Source organism: Brachycentrus maculatus, unplaced genomic scaffold, assembly GCF_059751285.1.
Source record: "Brachycentrus maculatus isolate JH-2025_06_01 unplaced genomic scaffold, ASM5975128v1 h1tg000069l, whole genome shotgun sequence".
Classification (NCBI taxonomy): domain Eukaryota; kingdom Metazoa; phylum Arthropoda; class Insecta; order Trichoptera; family Brachycentridae; genus Brachycentrus; species Brachycentrus maculatus.
The window spans coordinates 1,535,308-1,556,531 of NW_028280823.1; the positions used below are offsets into that span (position 1 = coordinate 1,535,308).

Here is a 21,224-nt window from a genome sequence, read left to right on the forward strand (position 1 = left end):
TAATAAACAACGAAAAAACAATTATTAATATTTGATTATTTAACAATTTTTAGATTTGATATTTTGTCGATTCAATTCCTTTCTATGATATTCTCTCTATACCAATAATAAAAACGCATCGAATATGTGTTATGAATTTTTATTACAAGCTTAAAATATTGTGGATAAATTGCGATCGTTTGATTATTTCATTGTAATCCATATTACTGGATATTGTGATGTTTTTACTCACTCCAGACCATTTATCCAAGATGGAGTTAGAGACTGTATGGATTAAGCATGGTATTGGTATATCGTTCGTGTACCATTTAAACAGAAATAAAGAAAATATGTTATGAGATAGGTATTCGAATTTCAAAGTGCAGTTATAAATTTCTAAAATCATATTTTTTTCTACATCAACGTTACCACTAGATAAGAATAAATGCAAAAGAGGAAGACGAAGAAGTTATGTAAAGTAGATGAAATAATTATTTTTAAATATTTGATATCGGATAGATAGCCCTGAAAGTTACTTCACAGACGAGAGTTAAAAATTTAAGAAGATGAAAAATAGTATAGAACCTGCCCCGGTTTTATTTTAAATACAAAGTACCTACGCATGTAATTTAACTCGGCATCCGACATGAAGAAGGATATAAATCTTCCGGCGTTTTTTTTTAATCTATGGAAAATTATGCTGTCAAAATGCTGTAAGCGTCAGATTTCTGCGTCAGTTTCGGATATGTAAATATTATGTATTGTAGTGATTAATTCACAGTTATCAATCATGAAGAAGGAAAGGACCGCCGACAACTGTCGACCTTTCAAATTATAAGTATTTTTTTAAAAACCATCTATGATTTATCCCGGTATCAACAAACCAAACTAACCTATTGTCTAATTTACAGCCCATCAAATTCTCAGTTTAACTGGGATCAGTTTTGAAAGGAGAAGTATTATTGTACGTGTTTCTTTAATTTCCACTTGAGTGAAGAGTTAATGCGAGTTTATATGTATTGATTGGTTTATTTGGTTCTAGGGTTTTGTGGAACTAACTATCGTTCCACTTCGTGACAATTTGAGATTCATCAGACTCAATGCAAAACAGTGCCGAATTTACAGAGTTTGTTTGAACGATCAGTATGAAGCTAACTTCCAATACTGTGATCCATTTTTGGATATCTGCCAATCCAATCCTACCACGTAAGTTTTAATACCTTTTTTATTTCTACAAGGAGTGGTAAAATGGTAGTTTTAAAGTAAAAACAACTCAAAAATGTAAAGAAATACGAAATGTTTTATTCTCTTTTATCGAAGGAGGGTGTTCATGTAAATTAATAAAAATAACATCAGAATAAAACGATTTCATCTGTTAAAAATCAGCAGATAAGGTTCTTTAACCCCTTCAATGCCGAAAGATATTAATATGGCCGTGATTTTTTCAACAAAAATGTGAAAGCTTTTAAAAAGATGACTTATGTTGATAATATTGGTAAATTGTAATATTTTAGTATTTCTTGATCTTCCCAATAGATGTCTCTATATAATGTAATTTTAAAATATTGCAATTGGATTTGATATTGGCTTGCGACAAGCTCAAACGAAAGCGTGTAAACGCGCTCATTTTATATTGCCGGCCTGGCGGAATTGGAGAGCGCGTAAACGCGCTTGTGGCAGCGAACCGGTTAAATGATATCCTTTCTTGACCAAGCATTCTTCCAGTCTTGCACTGAAGCTGTCAAATACCTTCTCTAACATTTCAGGAGATAACTCTAGAACGGTAGCTAAACAGGCAAACCACAGAGGCGGACAAATTAGTTTGTGCCAACTAAATTTAGTTTAGTTGGCACTCACGGACAAGTTAAATATATAGCTGGTTGCTATGTTAATTCTGGCTGGTTTTTATGTGGCGTGTAGCCGTTGTGATGTGGATTCGGTGACCAGAGTAAAAATGAAAGAATGCTGTACTTACAGTTAGTCCCTTTATTGAAATAAATGCGATTCTATACTAAACACTGGAATCAAATAATTACAAATACTCTACAATATATATAGTTAAAGAAGTGAATTGAAAATTGCAATAAAACGTCTGTTTGCTTCAACGATCGACACAGTTCTCGCCGTTTCTGATTTCTCTCGCTTCAGTGCCGTGTCCGCTCGGAAATCTTCGGTTTAGTTCGTCTCGGCACGCTTCCGTCCTGCTCACGCCAGCGCTGCAACTCGACGGTGTGGCTACATAGCCTACAAATATATATATTTAAATAGTATGCGAAAAGACCCAATTTTGTTCTTATTTCGAACAGGCGGTCTTTGGATGTATTCTCCAACTGTCACCTGGTTGCCGCCCAGAAGATCGACCCGGACCACAACTCGGGTGAACTGCACATCACTGTTCCTGCTGAAGCTGCCCACCTCGTGGGGGAGGGCAGAGGACTGAGGATAGGGATAGAGTTCTCCCTGGAGAACCCCCAGGGAGGGATACATTTTGTGGTTCCGGAAGGAGAGGGAACACTCACTGAGGTAAAAATATTGTTGTATTATTTTAATTCTCGTATATTTTTTTTCCAGCTATATAATAATATTTTTGCTAGGATAAAGACATCTAACGATGTCAGTTATCCCCTCTATAAAGACTTATTGCATTAGAACCTCTATTATCTGAATTTTTGACTTTCCGGATTACATAAAAAAAAATCACTCGATTAGACTTTGGCAAACAAGAAAAAGGCATTTTTAATTTTGATTTTACTGGTAAATACCACTATTTGTTTCAATCTCTTGTTACCTGTGTTTCAATGCATTCCGCATCATTTTCAAACAATGTATGCGAAGCTAAGTCTAAATTTTAGAGTTGTGTCCTTGGGATGTTGAAGAATAAATAATGGGTAGATAAATAGTGGGTAGGGTTCTTATTTATTTATTTTTTATCAGTGGGAACATAGACAACGTCCCAAAGCCACAACTTATACACTTGGTAATGATCTTCACCTTTAGCATGTACGAGAAAGTCCAAGGTTCACTTCCTGGAGAAGTTTTTACAATAGTAATTATGCAAACCTGCCTTGGTACCTGAAATGCAACACTGTTCATTTTGCCATCATGTAATTTAACAATCATAAGATTATTTACTGTTCTTTAGTAGAATCCATGTTAAGATATGGAATTAAGTCTTGGAGACATTCGACGAAAACAAATTTAAAATTGGTTCAAAATCTGCAATATTTCATAATCAAAAAACTTGTACCCAGTCATGTATATAATCAAAGGGACAATCCAATCTTGAAATATAAACAATTAAAATTACTGCCGGTACGTGGAATATTGTGGATGAGTATCATCGTTGAGCAAGAAACTAGACAAAAATATCGAAATCTTTTAGTACACAACCACAACACAACCACTTACACACAATGAAGGCTTGATAGTCCCAAGAATTAACAATAAATTTGGGAGTCAAACACTGCAATAAATATATCGTTCCAAACATTTTTAATTTGTTGCCGACGGACGCTAGAGGTCAAAATAAAATATGAAACAAAGGCAAATTAAAAGAATGGGTAAATGATCAAGAGTTAATTTTATGAAAATTGTAAAATGTTTATATTCTTAATTTTTCTCTCTTTTTTGTGTGCATATTAGGTTAAAATTGTTAAAAACAATAAAAAATGTATTCATAAAGAACTCCACCGACAAGACACACAAGATGGCTTGGTAGGTCTCTGCAAAAAAATTGATTTAAATATGTTTAAAATTGTGATTTGAATAAATGTATGCAATTTATGTTAGTAAAAAAAAATAAAAAAATCAAATGATGCAATGCCCTAAATATTATTGTGTGTGATATTTATTATAAACAAATTGTATATTTATGTCTACAGAAATCAGCCCACATGTTTACTTACGGTCACTCCTCTCGACTATGGTTCCCGTGTGTGGACAGCTTCGCGGAGCCGTGCACTTGGAAGCTGGAGTTCACAGTGGACGAGAGCCTCACCGCTGTGTCCTGTGGAGAGCTGGTGGACACGCTCTTCACTCCTGACTATCGCAGGAAGACATTCCACTATGTCGTCAACACTCCGGCCTGCGCTCCCAACATTGCCCTTGCGATCGGGTAACTGAGAATTATCAATGTATACTACCTAATAAATACTCTTTTCTTTCAATACCATGCATCATGTGTTTTAGAATATTATCATGCCTATTTTCAAACTTGATGTTTACAGCATAGTACAATCTTTGGCAAGTTAAGAAAGAATAATTACTCTGACTTGAATTTGCCATATCGAAAAAAAAAATTGTGTTTTGCTCCAGGGGGATTCAAACTCGGATTCTTTAATTGGCAGTCTAGTACTTTATGAATAGATACTTATCTCGGCCGAGAAATGTATGAAACACAGTAATTTTATTTATTGTTTCGGCATTCACTTTGTGGTAAGACATGATGAAATTAAAAATGAAAAACACTTGTTTTTTTACCACTTGAGTTTATTATATGACGACTAGTTTCATAGGCTATGTAAAGTTTACATTTAGACCTGAAGATGGAAGCATAGCTTCCGAAACTAGTCGTTTTAAAATAAACTGAAGTGGTAAAAAAATAAGTGATTTTCATTCAAAATTTAATCACAGTAATGTTAGATAGTAAAAATGCTTTACATTTAAGTATATATTTAATATAAAAAAAATTATTTACGGCTTATTTTAAGAAAAATTTGTTAAAATCAATATGTGTACAATAATCCTTCATCATCAGTACATCTATATGTATGTATGTAGTTGCATTTAACTCTGAGATGCTGTTAAAAAACTCAGCATCCATCCGCTCCATAATCTGGCAAATATTTACTTACACACAATATTTATTACATGACTTTAGATAATAATAGCAAAACTAAGAGAAAAGAGATTACTTTACAATAACTTTAAGAGCAGTTCTATTTATTTCTATAGATTCCAGTAAGAACGTTCTAATACCTAAATACATATATGCAACTGAACTTTTATTGAATTGCAGACCATTTGAGATCTATGTAGATCCGTTTATGCATGAAGTAACGCACTTCTGCCTCCCCAACATGATGCCAAATCTAAAAAATTCAGTGCGTTATATGCACGAAGCATTTGAATTTTACGAAGAAACTCTATCCACGAGATATCCGTATTCTTGTTACAAGCAAGTCTTCGTAGATGAGGTAAATATACGTTGTTATTAAATAAATATTTTAATATATTTCTTTACTTCTTCCTGGCTACATCCCAACTAATTGTCTTTGTAGACTGCCAGGGTCAGATCTACTTGTCCTCAGGTCCTTCTGTCATGGACAATGTCACCTAGGCCATGTCTTCGAACCATGTTCTCTCTTTGCTTTTACTTACTTACTTATAACCCTTATCCGCACCCAATGGTACATCGGGCACTGCATAGAATTGACACAGTGTTATCTTGATCATTACTTACATGAAGGCAAGGTGATCACTCTTGCTCTTCAGGAACCAGTCCAGGGTAATATTGAATAAATATTACAGTGCAAAATCACTAATATTTATTTTCACCCCCTTGGGAATCACGGTAGCTCAACACGCTGACCACTACACCACGGAGGCGGACTCTCTCTTTGCAGCATCCATTAATTTTTTGGTCTTCCTCTAGATATCTTGTAATATATTCCTTTTATCTTGTGTATTGTATATATTGTAATTATATTTCAAGGTGGAACAAGACGTTTCTGCATATACGACAATGTCAATAATGAGCACCCATCTCTTGCATTCTATTGCCATCATCGACCAAACATATATCACCCGAAAAGCGATGGCTCAAGCCATTGCTGAGCAATTCTTTGGGTGTTTCATTACGATGCAGAATTGGTCCGATTTGTGGCTGGCCAAAGGAATCTCGGAATATCTTTGTGGACTTTACGCTAAGAAATGCTTCGGAAATAATGAATACAGAGACTGGATACAACATGAGCTTCAAGAGGTACATATATTTGTTACTGTATACATATTTTTATCACTCCTATTCTTCTTCTTCAAACCCTCATCCGCACTCGATGGTGCATAGGGCACTGCATTATATAAACGCAGTGTTATCTTGATCATTGGTCATTAATTAAGCGGAGGGCTGATCAGGCTTCAGGTACCAATCCAGGATAATCTTGAATAAATATTACAGTGAAATAACTTATATTTATTTCACCCATCCTTCCCCGGGGAATCGAACTAGGGACTTCCAGTACGGTAGCCGAGAATGCTGACAACTACACTACAGAGGCGAACCTATTTTATGCATTATTAATATTTTTCTTATTTATTTATTAAAATTATTTAATTTTTATTTGAATTTTTAGGTTGTTACATATGAAGAGGTATATGGAGGTATTGTATTGGATCCGTGGCAACCTCCTGTATCCATCACACATGGAACTAAAGATCAATTTTACTTCCCCGTTAGAAATATCCACACCATGTCTCCGCGATATGTCGGGGTTAGTATGAGTTGCAAATTAACAGTTTTTTTTTCATTTTAGCAGTTTATTACTGTCCTTGTTTAAAGCTCTCATTGAGAATGTTATTATGCCTTGTGGCATTCAAAATTCTTGCCAGCTTATCGGACTGCATTGTAGAATCTATTAATTAGAATAATAATAATAAATTTTGAATATTACCATAGCGTCATTTTCATAAAATACTATCTTGGAATATAATAGATATTGCAATGGTGCCCGAGATATTGACAAAAAGTGCATAAGCATTTTAACGAGATTAATCTCTCTGTGTTTATGTCCACAAATATGTAGAAAAAGTGCTATTTTGTCCAAATGAGAATGCATCCAGTTGAAAAAGACATTATTTATTTAATACATGACTTTATTGTAATTTTTATCATAGATATTGTAAATATATTTATTGTAACTATATATACTCGCAATAAATTTAAATATAGTAGTTATTTTTTTACATCTCAACATAGATGAACAAGAATATAAAAGTCTGGGCATTTACATTAAAATAATATGAAAAATAACTCCGACAATTGGAAATAATCCAGATTTGTGAACAAGTATATTTTGACACGCTCAAAATGTTGTTACTTTTTTAAATATGCGGTTTAAATTGTTATATTCCTGAAATAATTCATTTATATGATTCTGGCTATGAAATCTTATCAGGTGATGAGAAAGAAATCCCACTTGGTGTTGAGAATGCTGGAGCAGCGTATAGGGCAAGAGCTGCTTCTCCAGGTGTTCAACAAGCAGCTGTCTCTTGCCAGCAACGCCGCGGCCACACGTATCGGGGCCGGCCTCTGGGGCCACCTGCTCCTGTCCACAAACCTGTTCGTCAAGGCCATCTTCACCGTCACCGGCAAGGACATGGCGGTGTTTGTCGATCAGTGGGTGCGCTCGGGGGGTCATGCCAGATTTACATTGAGCTCGGTATTCAACAGGAAAAGGTACATAAGTCAATTTTATTCTATTTTATTGTTTTTTTTTTTTTTTTAATAATATTCATTAGTTACCTAAGAAAATTCTCCTTGCTTAACCTGTTAACCAGGGTGTTAATTTTTTAACTACGCACCATACAACAGGCGCGAACTGTTTCACTAGGACGTGTCAGTACTTCACGCCCAGTGGATGTAATTTCACGTATTTTATTTATGCTTAAAATAAATTAAAAGGGTATGAAAGATATATTTTTTCCTTTATTTATATATAAATCACAAAGGAAAATACAAAATTACAAACAAATAGAAAAGAATTCATGTCGGATGACTAATTACCTTTGTTGTTGGAAAATATAAGTTCCGCCCATTCTAGGGCACAACATATATTTGAAGGACGTAATCATATGTCCTACCCGATATTGTTTACGTTTGATGTATTTATATGTCACGCCCAGTCAACTGGTTAATATTATGTACAAGGATTTATAGCATATTCAGTATATATGTATATCTTAAATATGATAGTGAATGTGTGTAGTAAATAATAAATGAATACGGTTCATCCCCAAAAACAATGCAATGGATACATCTAATTCAATATCTTATATCAATCAAAATTTGTCACATTATTCATTGATTTATCTTATTCGGCTTGTAATATTCTCTAAATAAGACACCACTAAATCTGATAGATCTTTACGCCCTATTGCCTCTTTTGTCAACTGCATACCTTCTTACGTACATTCTTTTTCCAATTTAAATCTTTCCAAAATATTTATTTATTTATATTTAATTGTTACTAAAATAATTTTTTCAAAAATAATGTATCAGGATATTGCTAAAAAAACTTCTTATTATTTCAGAAACACGGTAGAGTTAGAAATAAGACAAGATTCTGTGTCCCAAAAAGGCATCCGGAAATACGTTGGGCCACTTTTGCTGACGCTTCAAGAGCTTGACGGTACCTTCAAACACACTCTGCAAATAGAAAATACAGTCGTAAAGGCAGACATCACATGCCATTCCAAAAGTAGAAGAAATAAGAAGAAGAAGATCCCCCTATGTACTGGAGAAGAAGTCGACATGGATCTATCTGCAATGGAGTAAGTGGAATTTACTAATTCCGGCTACATTCCTTCTAGTAATGTTTTATTTTTACTTATCTTATTATTGAAAGCTGTCCCACCGCATTCCCAGATCCGATACAGAAGCATCTAGGCTTCCTGACAGACCTTCTGTTGCAAAGGAATTTTTCGTTTTTATTTTATGAACTAAGTTGTGAAATTTATAGAAAATGTGAAACAAAATTGTATCCTGATTTTACTGTGAATTTACATTTAAAAGCTTTCAATATCCCTGTCACTGCCAATCTAAATAAACACGTTTGTAAAACCACCACCAAATTTTCTAGAAGTGCCCCAGTGTAGGCAGTGAAAGGGGTTAGTAGTTAGTTAGTTCAGTTAGTCAGCTAGATCCAATTCTGACCCGACGTTGACCGGTCCACAACCCCGACCAGCACAGCAAACAGACACAGTGCAAAGACATTTGAAGAAAATGCTCAGTCATCGCCTTTTCTACTCAACCATCACTTACATCATTGTTCCGCAAAGTGTGCGCCGCGGCACACTGGTGTACCGTGGCGATTAGTTGGTGTGCCGCGGAAAAAAGTCTAGTTTTGTGAAAATTGCTCCAAATTTTGATTGCCTGTGCTCAGTAAAGTAGGCTCACGTTTCGCATTAAACATAATATGTTAAATATGTTACCATTACTTATTACTTACTTACTTATAACCCTTATCCGCACCTAGTGGTGCATAGGGCACTGCATCAAATTGACGCAGTGTTATCTTGATCTTTACTTACATGAAGGCAAGGTGATCACTCTTGCGCTTCAGGAACCAGTCCAGGGTAATATTAAATAAATATTAGAGTGTTAAATCACTAATATTTATTTTCACCCCCCCCCCTGGGAATCGAACCCGGGACCACCAGCACAGTAACTAAACACCCTGACCATTACACCACGGAGGCGGACAAAATAATGTTACCATATTATGGTAAATATGCACCTCAGAAATTTCTCAACTTGGTAGGTGTACCTTGAATAGAAAAAGTTGCGGAATACTGACTTATCTTATTGTATATTATTTCCAGTGACTCTCCGGTGTTGTGGATTCGCCTGGATCCGGAAATGTCTCTTCTCCGTAGTGTCGTGATCTACCAGCCGGATTACCAGTGGCAGTACCAACTGCGTCACGAGAGAGATGTCACAGCCCAAAATGAGGCTATCCTAGCCCTGGACAAGTATTCCACGCCGGCCACTCGAATGGCGCTCACAGACACCATAGAAAATGAACAAGTGTTCTACAAAGTCAGGTGCAAAGCTGCTCTGTGCTTGACTAAGGTAATTAATCATACTATTAAACACCATAGCAAGAAGAGAATTACAATAATGTATTTCATTAATTGATTTGGCATTTGAGTCATTTTGTGGTAAAATCTATCCATTTTTAATTTCAGTTGTATTTAGTAAATATGTACCACTATTTTCAGAATTAGAATTCTCAACTTATATTATAAAAATGTCTGGGAATTTTTTTTTTTTTTTAATTCTTGCTTATTACAAAATTTTTAATTGACAATTATGCATTGAATAAAAGCTCATTATGTTGAATTTCAAGGTATTTGATTTTGATAATATTTCATATAATTTCAGCATTTCCATTTTCAAACTGATGTGCGGCAAAATTTGGAAATTAATTAGTATTTTTTATAAAAGTACAGAATGAAATAAAATTGGAAAACAAAAAAATCTGTTTGCTCTTTTCTCATAAGTTACTTCAAATTATGAGCCCCTTTTTCAAATTTTTAATTATCAAAAGTTTCTATATGAAAAACCTTTGAGGGATGGAATTTTGATTTTTTTATTATTATTTGAATTAAGTATGTACAATATAGTTAAAAATATTACTTTTACTGTAATTATTATCCATCTACACATTTTATAAATATACCGTATATTAATGTTTGTTGATTCATTTATTACTATTATTCACATAAAAATTAGTTTTAGAATATAATGGATCGTTATACAATTCTTTTTAGGTGGCAAATGCAATGGTCAGCTCATGGGCCGGTCCACCAGCGATGTTGGCCATATTTAGAAAGATGTTTGGCTCATTCTCCGCACCTCATATTGTCCGACAAAACAATTTCGATAACTTCCAGCATTACTATCTCCAGAAGACAATCCCTGTAGCTATGGCGGGTAAATACGGTCTTATTTTTATATCATATAAAGTGAAGTTAGATTAATTTGCTTAGTTCTATCATCATATTCATATCATGCATCTATAAAAAACATGCATTCAGGTACCTAACTGCTTTCCAGCCACTGTTATTCCTTTTTTGAAAATTATCTAAAACAATTGATTGACATTTAATTATTAGTTTGCCATTCAAAGTTGGATTTTTTATTATTATTTTGCATTTTTTATTGTTTTTTTAATTAAAATATTTAGATAAAAAAAATCCTACACACTATATTTACCAATTTTGAATTTTTCACGCACTGGTCATGTATTTTATATTATGAATTATAAAAATTATGATTAAATAATATAATATATCTTAATGATGCATCAAATTTCTTCTTTAAATCATCGTCAGGGTTTGGGTCCAAAGTTAACACACTTCGGACGGGAAAGGTATTTCTACCTGTTCGATCGATTGATACTTAAGAACGGGAAGGGTATTTTTATCTTCTGAGTCAGGAAAGAAGGAATTACATATTTAATGTTTGTATATGAATATTATGTACCAATCTCTTTGTTAAGGTCTCAACTATATGAACATAATTATAAAATCCCATCGCCAGCGGTCTGCAGGCGTAAAAAACACCCATGCGAAATGTGTTAATATACATTCATCGTAGTGTACTCAAGGTCTGTCGGGGTTAACTTGTAATGTGTATTCTAGGGTTACGAAATACTCACGGGATCTGCCCTCCTGAAGTGACGAGGTTTCTACTGGATCTATTCAAGTATAATGACAATTCCAAGAATCATTACTCCGATAACTACTATAGGGCTGCTTTGGTAGACGCACTCACCGCCACAATAACAGCTGTCGTGTCTGTTGTGCACCAGGTTATATATTGCTCTCTCTATCTAGAAGAAACTTATTTTATTTATAAAATTTAAGATATTACCTTGAATATTTTGGACCATGAAAATCTAGTATATCATCGTTGTAGGCCGAAAAGTGACTAAGAACATAAATATAAGTGTTTTTGTAAATATATATTTAAAATGTATGTACATATAGAGTATGTACATTTAGTCCGCCTCCGGAGTGTAATGGTCAGCACGCTCGGCTACCGTTCTGGAAGTCCCGGGTTCGATTCCCAGGGAGGGTCAAATAAATATAAGTGATTTTTTCACTCTAATATTTATTTAATATTACCCTCGACTGGTACCTGAAGTAGAGGACTGACCACCTTTTCTTCACGTGTTAACGATTAAGATAACACTGCTAAGATTTATATGATGCAGTGCCCTATGCACCATTGGGGTGCGGATAAGGGTTTGAAGGTCATATATAAGTACATAATACTAAAATGTTTTCGATTAAAATAAAAGATATTTTAAAAATTATTCTCTAACTAAGGATGAAAGTAAAAGTTAGATTTTTTAAGTTTCATCCTTAGTTACAGAATAATTAAATGGTATATGTATTTTATGTAGTCATTTTATTTTATTTAATGTGTAAAATGTTGAATGTCTTTTAGGGCGCCCCGATAACTGCAGAATCATTGTCAGCGGACACACGATTAGTTCTCGAAGAAATCACGCGGGTTCTGAATCTGGAGAAAGTATTACCTTGCTACAAGAACACTGTGACTGTGAGCTGCCTGCGAGCAGTTAGACGCTTGCAGCAATGTGGGCACCTTCCCAGTGCGCCTAACCTGTTCAGGAGTTATGCAGAATATGGACAGTACATAGGTTAGTTTTAATTAAAATAATAATAATCATTCCTACGGCCTACTATGGATGATCGCCTTTCATATCTGATGGTCCTGGTCGTAGATATTTGGCAACGATGTCTCCATTAGTTGTCAGCTAAAAGAGTGTGAGTGACGAATGGTTTTTTTTGTTTTTGTTTGGGACGCATTTGAAGCGCCATAATTATCTTCATGTAGTAGTGGCGCCGTAGTAGACAGGCGCCGTGGCGTAGTTGGGTAGACGCTCAATTGCGAAACTGGCGTCGCGGGTTCGATTCCCACCAATTGCAAAATGAATTCAAGAAAGATTTAATTTCGATTGGTCTGGGTGCTTGTGGTGTATTTTTCACATTTACCTTCCCCATCCTAACTATGTATCCTACCTGCAGACAAGCCTCTAAAAGTAGAGGCTTTGCGGGTTATTGCCTTTAATAATAAAAAAAAGGTTTTGTTGCGGTAGTTTTTTTTAAATAATTAGATGGCAATTAACTTTTGGCAATATATTAATGTACATTACTTATAGCGCTTTATGTAAGTCTCCTGAAAATTATCCATTTGTCGCTCACACCCTTCTGCCTAGAAACAATCAATATGCCTACTCTTAATCCGAACCCATATTTTTTTTGATATTCAGGCACATTTAGTATTATGTAGTATTTTTTTTTAAATATAATCACACTAGATAATAATAAAAAATAACCACCTGTATATAATTTATGATAATATTGAAACTTATTGAAATTTATCTTGTCAAAATCAGAGGTCGTCAAAAAAGTAAATGGTAAATCAAAAGGTAGTAATCAATAAGTACAATTTTATTTACAAAAAAAACTTTATTCTTTTTAACATTTTTGAGTTTACGTGCATTATATAAAATAAATATTCAGGATGTTATTAAAAATATATACGTACACACATCTATATTGAGTCCAGCAACAATAAAAATTATATTATATGCGAAAGAAATATGTAGGTTTTATAATTGAGATCATGTATCTGTTTTTTATTACTGATTAGTTAATCTGTTGGTTTGGCTGAGTGCTTGAGGTAGTTGTGTATGGCTTTAGCGGCTTCCGAAATAGCGTGTCTCGACAATTCTCCGGGTAGGATCAGCCTGGTCGCCGTTTGTATTTCTCGACTGGAGAGTGTGGACTTCTTATTGTAGACCACCAGCCGGGATGCTTCCGCTGCTATTCTTTCGAATATATCCGACACAAAGCTGTTCATAATGATCATGGCCCGGCTCGAAATGCCAATATCAGTGTGCACTTGCTTCAACACTTTATAGATGTAAATAGAGTAGCTCTCCCGACGTCCCTTGCGCTTCTTCTTCTTGTCGTCAGGATGAAGCACAACCGGTTTCGGCACTTTCTTGACCATCATATTCTTCGTCTTTTTATTCGCCATTTCCATTAAAACGTAAAACTGTTATCAAATTATTTGCGACTGTTTTCTCACTTATCCACAGTATGAATGACGAGAAATTTATGTTGAAAAATGACACATACAAATTAGCTTTGTAACAATAGTTTTTTTAAGTTGATGTACTTACCCAAACATTTTAGTTGTATTTTTTGTAGGTAGTTTTATTTAAACACCAAAATTTAGAGCACACCTACCATACATAATAAACAAGACACTTGGAGATATAAGGTCTTTCATGTATTTTTTTTTAGATAATCACCACACCACATTGGTTTTGTTTATTATTATGCTGTAAATTAACACTTCTTTTAATGATTACTAATACTTACTGAAATGTTTTTGTTATATTTTTTCTAGTACTTTTTTTATTTTAGGTACATTTTTTATATTTTATTAATTATAAATATTATGGCTCTTTAGGCATAGCCTGTGTTGAGCCGAAATACTTACATGTTAATATAATATAGGGTTTTTTTTTAATTACCAGATTTTATACATTACAAGATATAATACAATAAAAAGGTTGTACAATAAAATAATCACAAGTATTAAGCCTTGACTCTAAATAAGTCTGTTTCCACCTTGTCCACCAACGAGGAGCAACCATCGACGGACACTGTTCTTAAAAGCATCTTAAGGCATTCCAAGATCGCTTTTGGAATTATTAATGGTTACGGGCAGCAAGTTAAATATTTCTGGCGCAAGAAATAAAAAGTTTTTTTGGGCAAAATTTGTATTAATGGATGGGCCAGCATAGTTAGTATTTAATGCTGCACGGGTTCGAATATTTTATTGGGTTCTTACCTTTTATTCCATTTTATTAGGCAAAATAAAGGAATGGGTGAATGATCAAGAGGTAATTTTATGAAAATTGTAAAATGTTTATATTCTTTATTTTTTTCTCTTTTTTGTGTCTACATTAGGTAAAAATCGTTAAAAACAATAAAAAATGTATTAAAAAAGAACTCCACCGACAAGACACACAAGGTTGCTTGGTGGGTCTCTGCAAAAAAAAAAAAAAGTTCAAAACATGTATAAATTGTGATTTAAATAAATGTATACAAATTTTAAATTTTTTTTAAAAAAATTCCAAAAGTGATTGCATTATCAACTTTTTTTAAGCCTGGTTTAAGATTGGATCAATTTGTTAATTTTGATCTCCAGATGTCCGCCTCGCCGCCCTGGAGTGCCTGGTGGACTTTGTGCGCGTGGACGGGCGCATGGAGGACCTGGTGTCTCTGCTGACGGTGGTGGAGAACGATCCCGACCCTGCCGTACGGCACGGCCTGGCCCGGCTGCTCATCAAGATGCCCCCCTTCGGCAAGGCCATGAAGCACCGCCTGGACACGGAGAGCTTCGTGCAACGCCTCTGGGGGAACATCAACGGGCTGCTTTCAAACGACGCCCGGTTGAGGTCCGATTTCATAATTTTTTTTATAGATTTATATTATCCACTGACACTTCGTGATGGAATTGCATTTTTAATATATTATTAGATTAAAACCAATATTTTTAGCTTTTCCACATTATTTTTATTTGACCAGCGACCGGGTTTCGTCGTTACCAGTCTGATGATGTCGGTAACGACGAAACCCGGTCGCTGGTCAAATAAAAATAAAGTGGAAAAGCTAAAAATATTGGTTTTAATCTAATAATATATTATAATTTTTTTTCTTTTCTATGAAATTTTCCCATTATTTAGAATATTGCGGTAACATGATCAAATCGATGTAGATTTAAACATAAATCACTAGTGTAGTATTTGTGTCGGCCTCCATAGTGTAATGGTCAGCACGCTCGGCTACCATTCTGGAAGTCCCGGGTTCAATTCCTCAAATAAATTTAACTGATTTTTTTTCACTGTAATATTTATTCAATATTACCCTGGACTTGTACCTGAAGCGGATGGCTTATCACCTTTCCGTCATGTGTTAACAATCAAGATAACACGGGGTTTATATGATGTTGTGCCCTATGCACCGTTGGGGTGCGGATAAGGGTTTGAAGTGAAGAAGAAATCACCAGTTTTTATTCAGTGTTCCTCAGAAATAATAATTTGTGAACTTATTCGAGAGCATTCTGCAAAATTTAACATTTTTAATGATTATTATTTATTTTTTAATGTTAATTTTACTTAGTAAATACCACAATTTCTTGAAATCTATTGTAACACGTGTTTTGATGCATTCCGCATCATTTTCAAACACCGTAACACGTGTAACAATAGATTTCAAGAAATAGTGGTATTTGCTAAGTAAAACGTAAATTAAAAATGGATAGATTTTTTTACCGTTATGATTATCCCCTGAAAAAGGCATGTTATCATGTATGAGACATAAAATTGCTTTGTTATAATAATGAAAATGCCATTTTGAAATCTAAATGTGCAATAGAATTCCAAGCAATATTTTAAAATAATGCTTGCACTAAGGTTTATCTTGAAAAAAAAATATGCTTATTCCATGTGGACCCAAAATACCTTTGTTGGCTCTCTGTTTAAAATTGTTCTTTTTTCAAATTTGTAATTCATCATTCAGCAATTGATACCCACTTATAATGGAAACTTTTTGACTAATGGCAATTTATTAATTATAAAATCACTGTCAAGGTGGTAACCGTGTAATCTATCAGTGTTGCCAGTAATTTTACTATTGTATTATCAGGCTGGTAATTGTGTAATCTACTGATGTTACCAGCCAATTCAGCAAAAAGCAAACTAGTTCATAAAGAACATAAAAAAAATATTTGTGGATGACAGCTATGAAGGCAACTGCACTGGTATTTTTTATATTCTTCTAGCACATTGGATTTTGTTGCCTCTTAAACATTTTGCATAAATTCAGATTGGGGTTACCTCTGCATCTGCTTCAATATCTTAATTGCATTTCTTACCAATGTTTTAGACCACATATTGAATAATGGACGATTTTGGTCATAATTCACAATATTATGTAATTGATACAATTTTGATAACAGATGTGATATGGTGGACCTGTACTACACCCTGTACGGTAACCGCACTCCTTCCTGTATGCCCCTACCCGAAATCCAGGCCATGATGAGGCAGGCACACCACCGCGAGCACCGCGAAAGGGAGAAGGAGAAACAGAGGGAGAAGGAGAAGGCGAGAGAAAGGGAACTGGAGAGGGAAAGGAACGCTGGTCATAATTACGAGGCAAGTTTATAATACTTCATCTAGATAGCGACAAATCTAAGCAAATTAGTTCACTCAATATTGATTTACAACTAAACCAAACTTACCACAAAGTGACTGCCGAATCAATTAATGAAAAAAAATATATATGTATTCTGGAGCAGAACAATTGACATATGTACTACAATTTTATTTTTAAATATAACGTGCTTTCAATATTGAAATATACATAAAGCTAAAAAATTATACACAACATTTTGAGTGTGTCCAAATACTTGTTCACAAAATCTGGATTATCTCCAATTACATGAGTTATTTTCATATTATTTTTTGACATCTCATCAAAGATGAAGAAGAATATGGAAGTCTCACCAATAGATGTCTCTAGTGAAGTTCTAGTGATTCATGAACAAGGTTTCTAAATTGGTTCATATATATAGAACTTCCAAGAATTTGAGTAGTGTGGTTGTCAATAATGGGTAGAATTGGTGAATGTTACACGTGTGTAAAGTGATCACTTAAACCAGCCTATGACGGTCGTAAGCCCCGTAAATGCCCAGACTTCCATATTCTTCTTCATCTTTGATGAGATGTCTAAAAAATTATACATAAATTAATTTTAAAAAAAAGGAGAAATCAGAAATCAATCCCAAAAATGTGTTATTTTTAATTCAATTAGCATTTGCACTTGATGCTGACGTAGTACCTCATCTGTAGTTTGTTTTACTAGTGGTTCCATCTTTAGAAAAAGCCATGCGTTATTTATATATCAAATATACTACATTCATATTCTTGTGCCATATATTGGTTACTCTCATACTATTCACATACATATTCAAAATCTTTCCTCAAAGAATTCTCAATTGGCTTCGATTTGTAATGTTGATTTGATACTTTTTATAGCAAAAGCCAATCATATCGCCCTCTGGCAGTATAATCAAGACTGAGATGGGTGCTATCAAAAGGCGAGCGGAATCTCCTCTCCCCCTCCCTCCCAAACCCACCCCCAACCCGCTCAGTCTCGGTACATCGTCATTGCTGGCCGGTCAGAATATAGCTGACCTCATCAAGAAGGAGCCAATCGAGATCAAGACTGAAATGCCGGATTATATGGACCAGGCGGTTGCACCAATTACTACCGACAACATCATACATGTTATAAAGGTAAAATTTAACCTTTTTTTTTTACTTAAACACCTATGTATATGAGACATGAAGACATGCGTGATTCCCTTGAGACATTGATCTCTCTGCACTTTTATGGCCATACTATTTAATGGGTCCACCTCCGTTGTGTAATGGTCAGAATGCTCGGCTACTGTACTGGAAGTCCCGGGTTCAATTCCCAGGGGGGGGTCAAATAAGTGATTTTTTCACTTTAATATTTATTGAATATTACCCTAGACTGGCACCATGAAGTGGAGGGTTGATAACCTTTCCTTCATGTGTTAACGATCAATATAACACTGCGTTTATATGATGCAGAGCCCTATGCACCACCGAGTGCGGATAAGGGTTTGAAGACTATTTATAAGGTAAAATTGTGAACATTTTAAATGGGTGCCTATTGTGTATGGTATATGCGCTTCATTTTTAAAATTTGTAACATGCATATTCTATTCTAATCTCATTTTAATCAGCGTCAGAGTAGCCATCAATTAAAATGTGTCCTTTCATGCAGGATGATACTAAAAGAGATTACCTTTCGGAGAACTCCGTATCGTTGCCCGGTTTACAAGGACCACCCGGACCAGTAGGATTCGAACCCGGAATGTTCCAACCCAAACCGGATACTCCTAGCTCATCTAAGGTAAATATAAAACATAATACTTTTACACCAGGAGCGTACTGCAAACAAGAACCATGTCATTTTGATATTAGCTCATTCACTGATGAGAAAAGAAGTTTATATTCTCAAACATTAATTAAAGGTTTAAAAACTTATTTTTAAACATTGTAACTACAATTCAGATATAATAAAGTACTAACAGATGACTTATCTGCGAGTACCGCGAGCGTGGAGCATGATAAAATATTGAAATAAGTATAGTTCACGTCAATTACGATCTTAAACGTATCACTAAGAAATCAATCCTTTTCTACTCGCACCATTGCTCGCAAGCTGTTATAAATAGTGCAATTTTTAGCAGAAGGATAGGAAGATCAATAGCGTTCACCACAGAGAGTGTGAAAATTCAAACCCACATTTGTACTATGTATGTATAATTAATACATTATTTTCGGATGGTTTTTTCATCAACCCCGACCCTAATTTGGGTCGTATACTAACCACAAGTAACCACAAACCCGATTCCGATCTGTACAATGTTTTTTGGTGTCTCTCGCGCTCTACTAAAAGTAAGCAAATAGAAAGTTCATAAGTTTTTCCCGCTCTCTACCAACAGTATGTAAAAGATGCTTTTAAGCGTTTCCCGGAAACAATGTGTTCATGTAATAGATTTAACCGTGGCAACTCATTATTTTGTTACTCGATTAGTTTTTGCAGTTTACTTACAATATAGCAAATAAAGAGATTAGGACATTAGTCTAGAAGTTTAGAGCTAGCCTAGTTTGTTGGGCGATTTTAATTTATAACTTAATTTTCAGTCCAAGAAACGAAAGAAGGACAAAAAGAAGCACAAACACAAGCATAAGCACAAACACAGCAACAAGGATCGCTCCTCCTCTAAGGACAAAGAGAGGAGTCTCAGCATCCCCAAGGATAAAGATCGGGAGAAGGTGCTGAAGGACCCCTCCAGATCTATGTCTGACCAGCTCCGAGTCAAGGAAGACACGCGGGAGACACTTAGCTCCTTCAGTTCCAGTCCGAGTCCTACTCCTGACACGATGCCCAACTGGAATTCCACACCGATGAACTTAAATTAACACTATTATTATCACTAAATGAAACGAATGGTATATTGTAATATCCATTATAAATCTCAACATAGTCATAGAGGTTATTTGAAACCAATGTTGCAAAAAATTGAGCTGCTTAACTTAACAGTCAAATTTTGGCGAGAAAATTCATTGGTATAGGAAATCATCACCAAATAACTCGAAACAAGACTACCCAAACACTGCTGGGTTAGTCAACAAACACAAATACATAAATATATTTGGCTCGGGCAAATCAATATCACCAAGTTGGAATACGATTTACCCGAGCAGCACTCGGACTCATAAATGCAACACAAACTCCTTGCCCGAGTCACACTCGGAATAAACTGGCAACTGGTTAATATCTGAGATCTAAATATCGAATATGAAAACTACTAACTAGAAGAAAGATATTGTTGGAAAATCCTCATGGTGTATTCTACACCAATATACAGAATAGTGAAAAAATATCAAATTATCTTCATTTTTGACCTTCAGATATTAATTAGACCTCCAAGTTTACTATATTTCCATCAAATTCTTTGCATATTTGGATAGACTTTGTTTGATAGAATTATGTATATCAATTTAATATACATATATAACTAACGTGACAAAATAAACTCGACCTTAACAAACATAATACGTATGTAGTACTATTTAACCGGATCCACGCGGCTCGCATAACCGTATGTGTTTTCACAAAACATTCCCCGTACGCGGCTGACATAACCGTTTGTGTTTTTACTTTACTCCAAGTTTCGAACCTCAGTTCAACTTGGAGGGATTTTTTCATGGTGTGGAACTTTGGGTAAAATAATACGTCAATCCTTGGCCTTATGACATCTGTTGAAATATCTGACTAATAATTTGTAACACCACAAGGATAAATAAAAGAACAGATCCCTGATTTTTCTTGCGGGTCGGTAATTAGTCCGCGCCATAATCATGCCCTATATCTGTCTCACTCTCGACGCTACGCATTGCCAGTGGGTAAAAGTGACACTTAGAGAATAATGTGACACGAGTGTATTATAGAGTACCAAAAAGGCACAATGAATCCCATTGAACGTTTTTGTTTAGGAAAATAAATCGTTTCTTAATTAAATACATGATAAAAGTAATCATTTAAAAACCGGCAAAATACCGCCGCGCACGGGCGTCTCTCAGGAACAAAGTGAACGCGGTTAAAAGGTTAAACATGAATACAGTGAAACCCCTATTTTACATTTTTCAAGGGACCGAAAAAAAAAACTTAAATGGAGGGAAAATGTAAACGGGGGGTAGTGAAAAAAACGTTTTAAATTTTATTTTTTACTGACAAAAAATGTAAAAACT

General features: G+C 34.8%; 2 protein-coding genes across 3 annotated transcripts; one reads left to right on the top strand and one right to left on the bottom strand.

Moving 5' to 3' along the window:
• The first annotated feature begins 668 nt into the window (after positions 1 to 668).
• Taf2 (TATA-box binding protein associated factor 2) lies at positions 669 to 20,770 on the top strand. Of its 2 annotated transcripts, none has more exons than XM_088256950.1 (19): positions 669 to 817; positions 891 to 943; positions 1,022 to 1,185; positions 2,286 to 2,502; positions 3,861 to 4,093; positions 4,997 to 5,174; positions 5,693 to 5,962; positions 6,333 to 6,470; positions 7,155 to 7,435; positions 8,290 to 8,529; positions 9,580 to 9,829; positions 10,531 to 10,693; positions 11,404 to 11,573; positions 12,215 to 12,428; positions 15,017 to 15,266; positions 16,829 to 17,027; positions 17,910 to 18,170; positions 18,688 to 18,816; positions 19,614 to 20,770. In XM_088256950.1, exons 5-19 carry the CDS (start codon positions 3,873 to 3,875, stop codon positions 19,890 to 19,892), a joined length of 3,243 nt encoding a protein of 1,080 aa, XP_088113076.1. In that variant the 5' UTR covers positions 669 to 817; positions 891 to 943; positions 1,022 to 1,185; positions 2,286 to 2,502; positions 3,861 to 3,872; the 3' UTR covers positions 19,893 to 20,770. The 2 variants fall into 2 exon arrangements, with proteins under 2 accessions (XP_088113076.1, XP_088113075.1); XM_088256949.1 differs by having other exon boundaries at positions 669 to 813; positions 889 to 943.
• On the bottom strand, positions 13,251 to 13,924 carry LOC148311246 (late histone H2B.L4-like). The gene has a single exon (XM_088256899.1). It carries the CDS (start codon positions 13,838 to 13,840, stop codon positions 13,445 to 13,447), a length of 396 nt encoding a protein of 131 aa, XP_088113025.1. The 5' UTR covers positions 13,841 to 13,924; the 3' UTR covers positions 13,251 to 13,444.
• Positions 20,771 to 21,224: the final 454 nt, after the last annotated feature.

Excerpts from the sequence above, each read along its gene's own strand:
- Taf2 (XM_088256949.1), top strand. The coding sequence starts at position 770 with ATGAAGAAGGAAAGGACCGCCGACAACTGTCGACCTTTCAAATT. Across the intron at positions 2,503-3,860 it reads GAGAGGGAACACTCACTGAG|AAATCAGCCCACATGTTTAC; the intron begins GTAAAAATATTG and ends TTATGTCTACAG. Across the intron at positions 8,530-9,579 it reads ATGGATCTATCTGCAATGGA|TGACTCTCCGGTGTTGTGGA; the intron begins GTAAGTGGAATT and ends TATTATTTCCAG.
- LOC148311246 (XM_088256899.1), bottom strand. The coding sequence starts at position 13,840 with ATGGAAATGGCGAATAAAAAGACGAAGAATATGATGGTCAAGAAAGTG.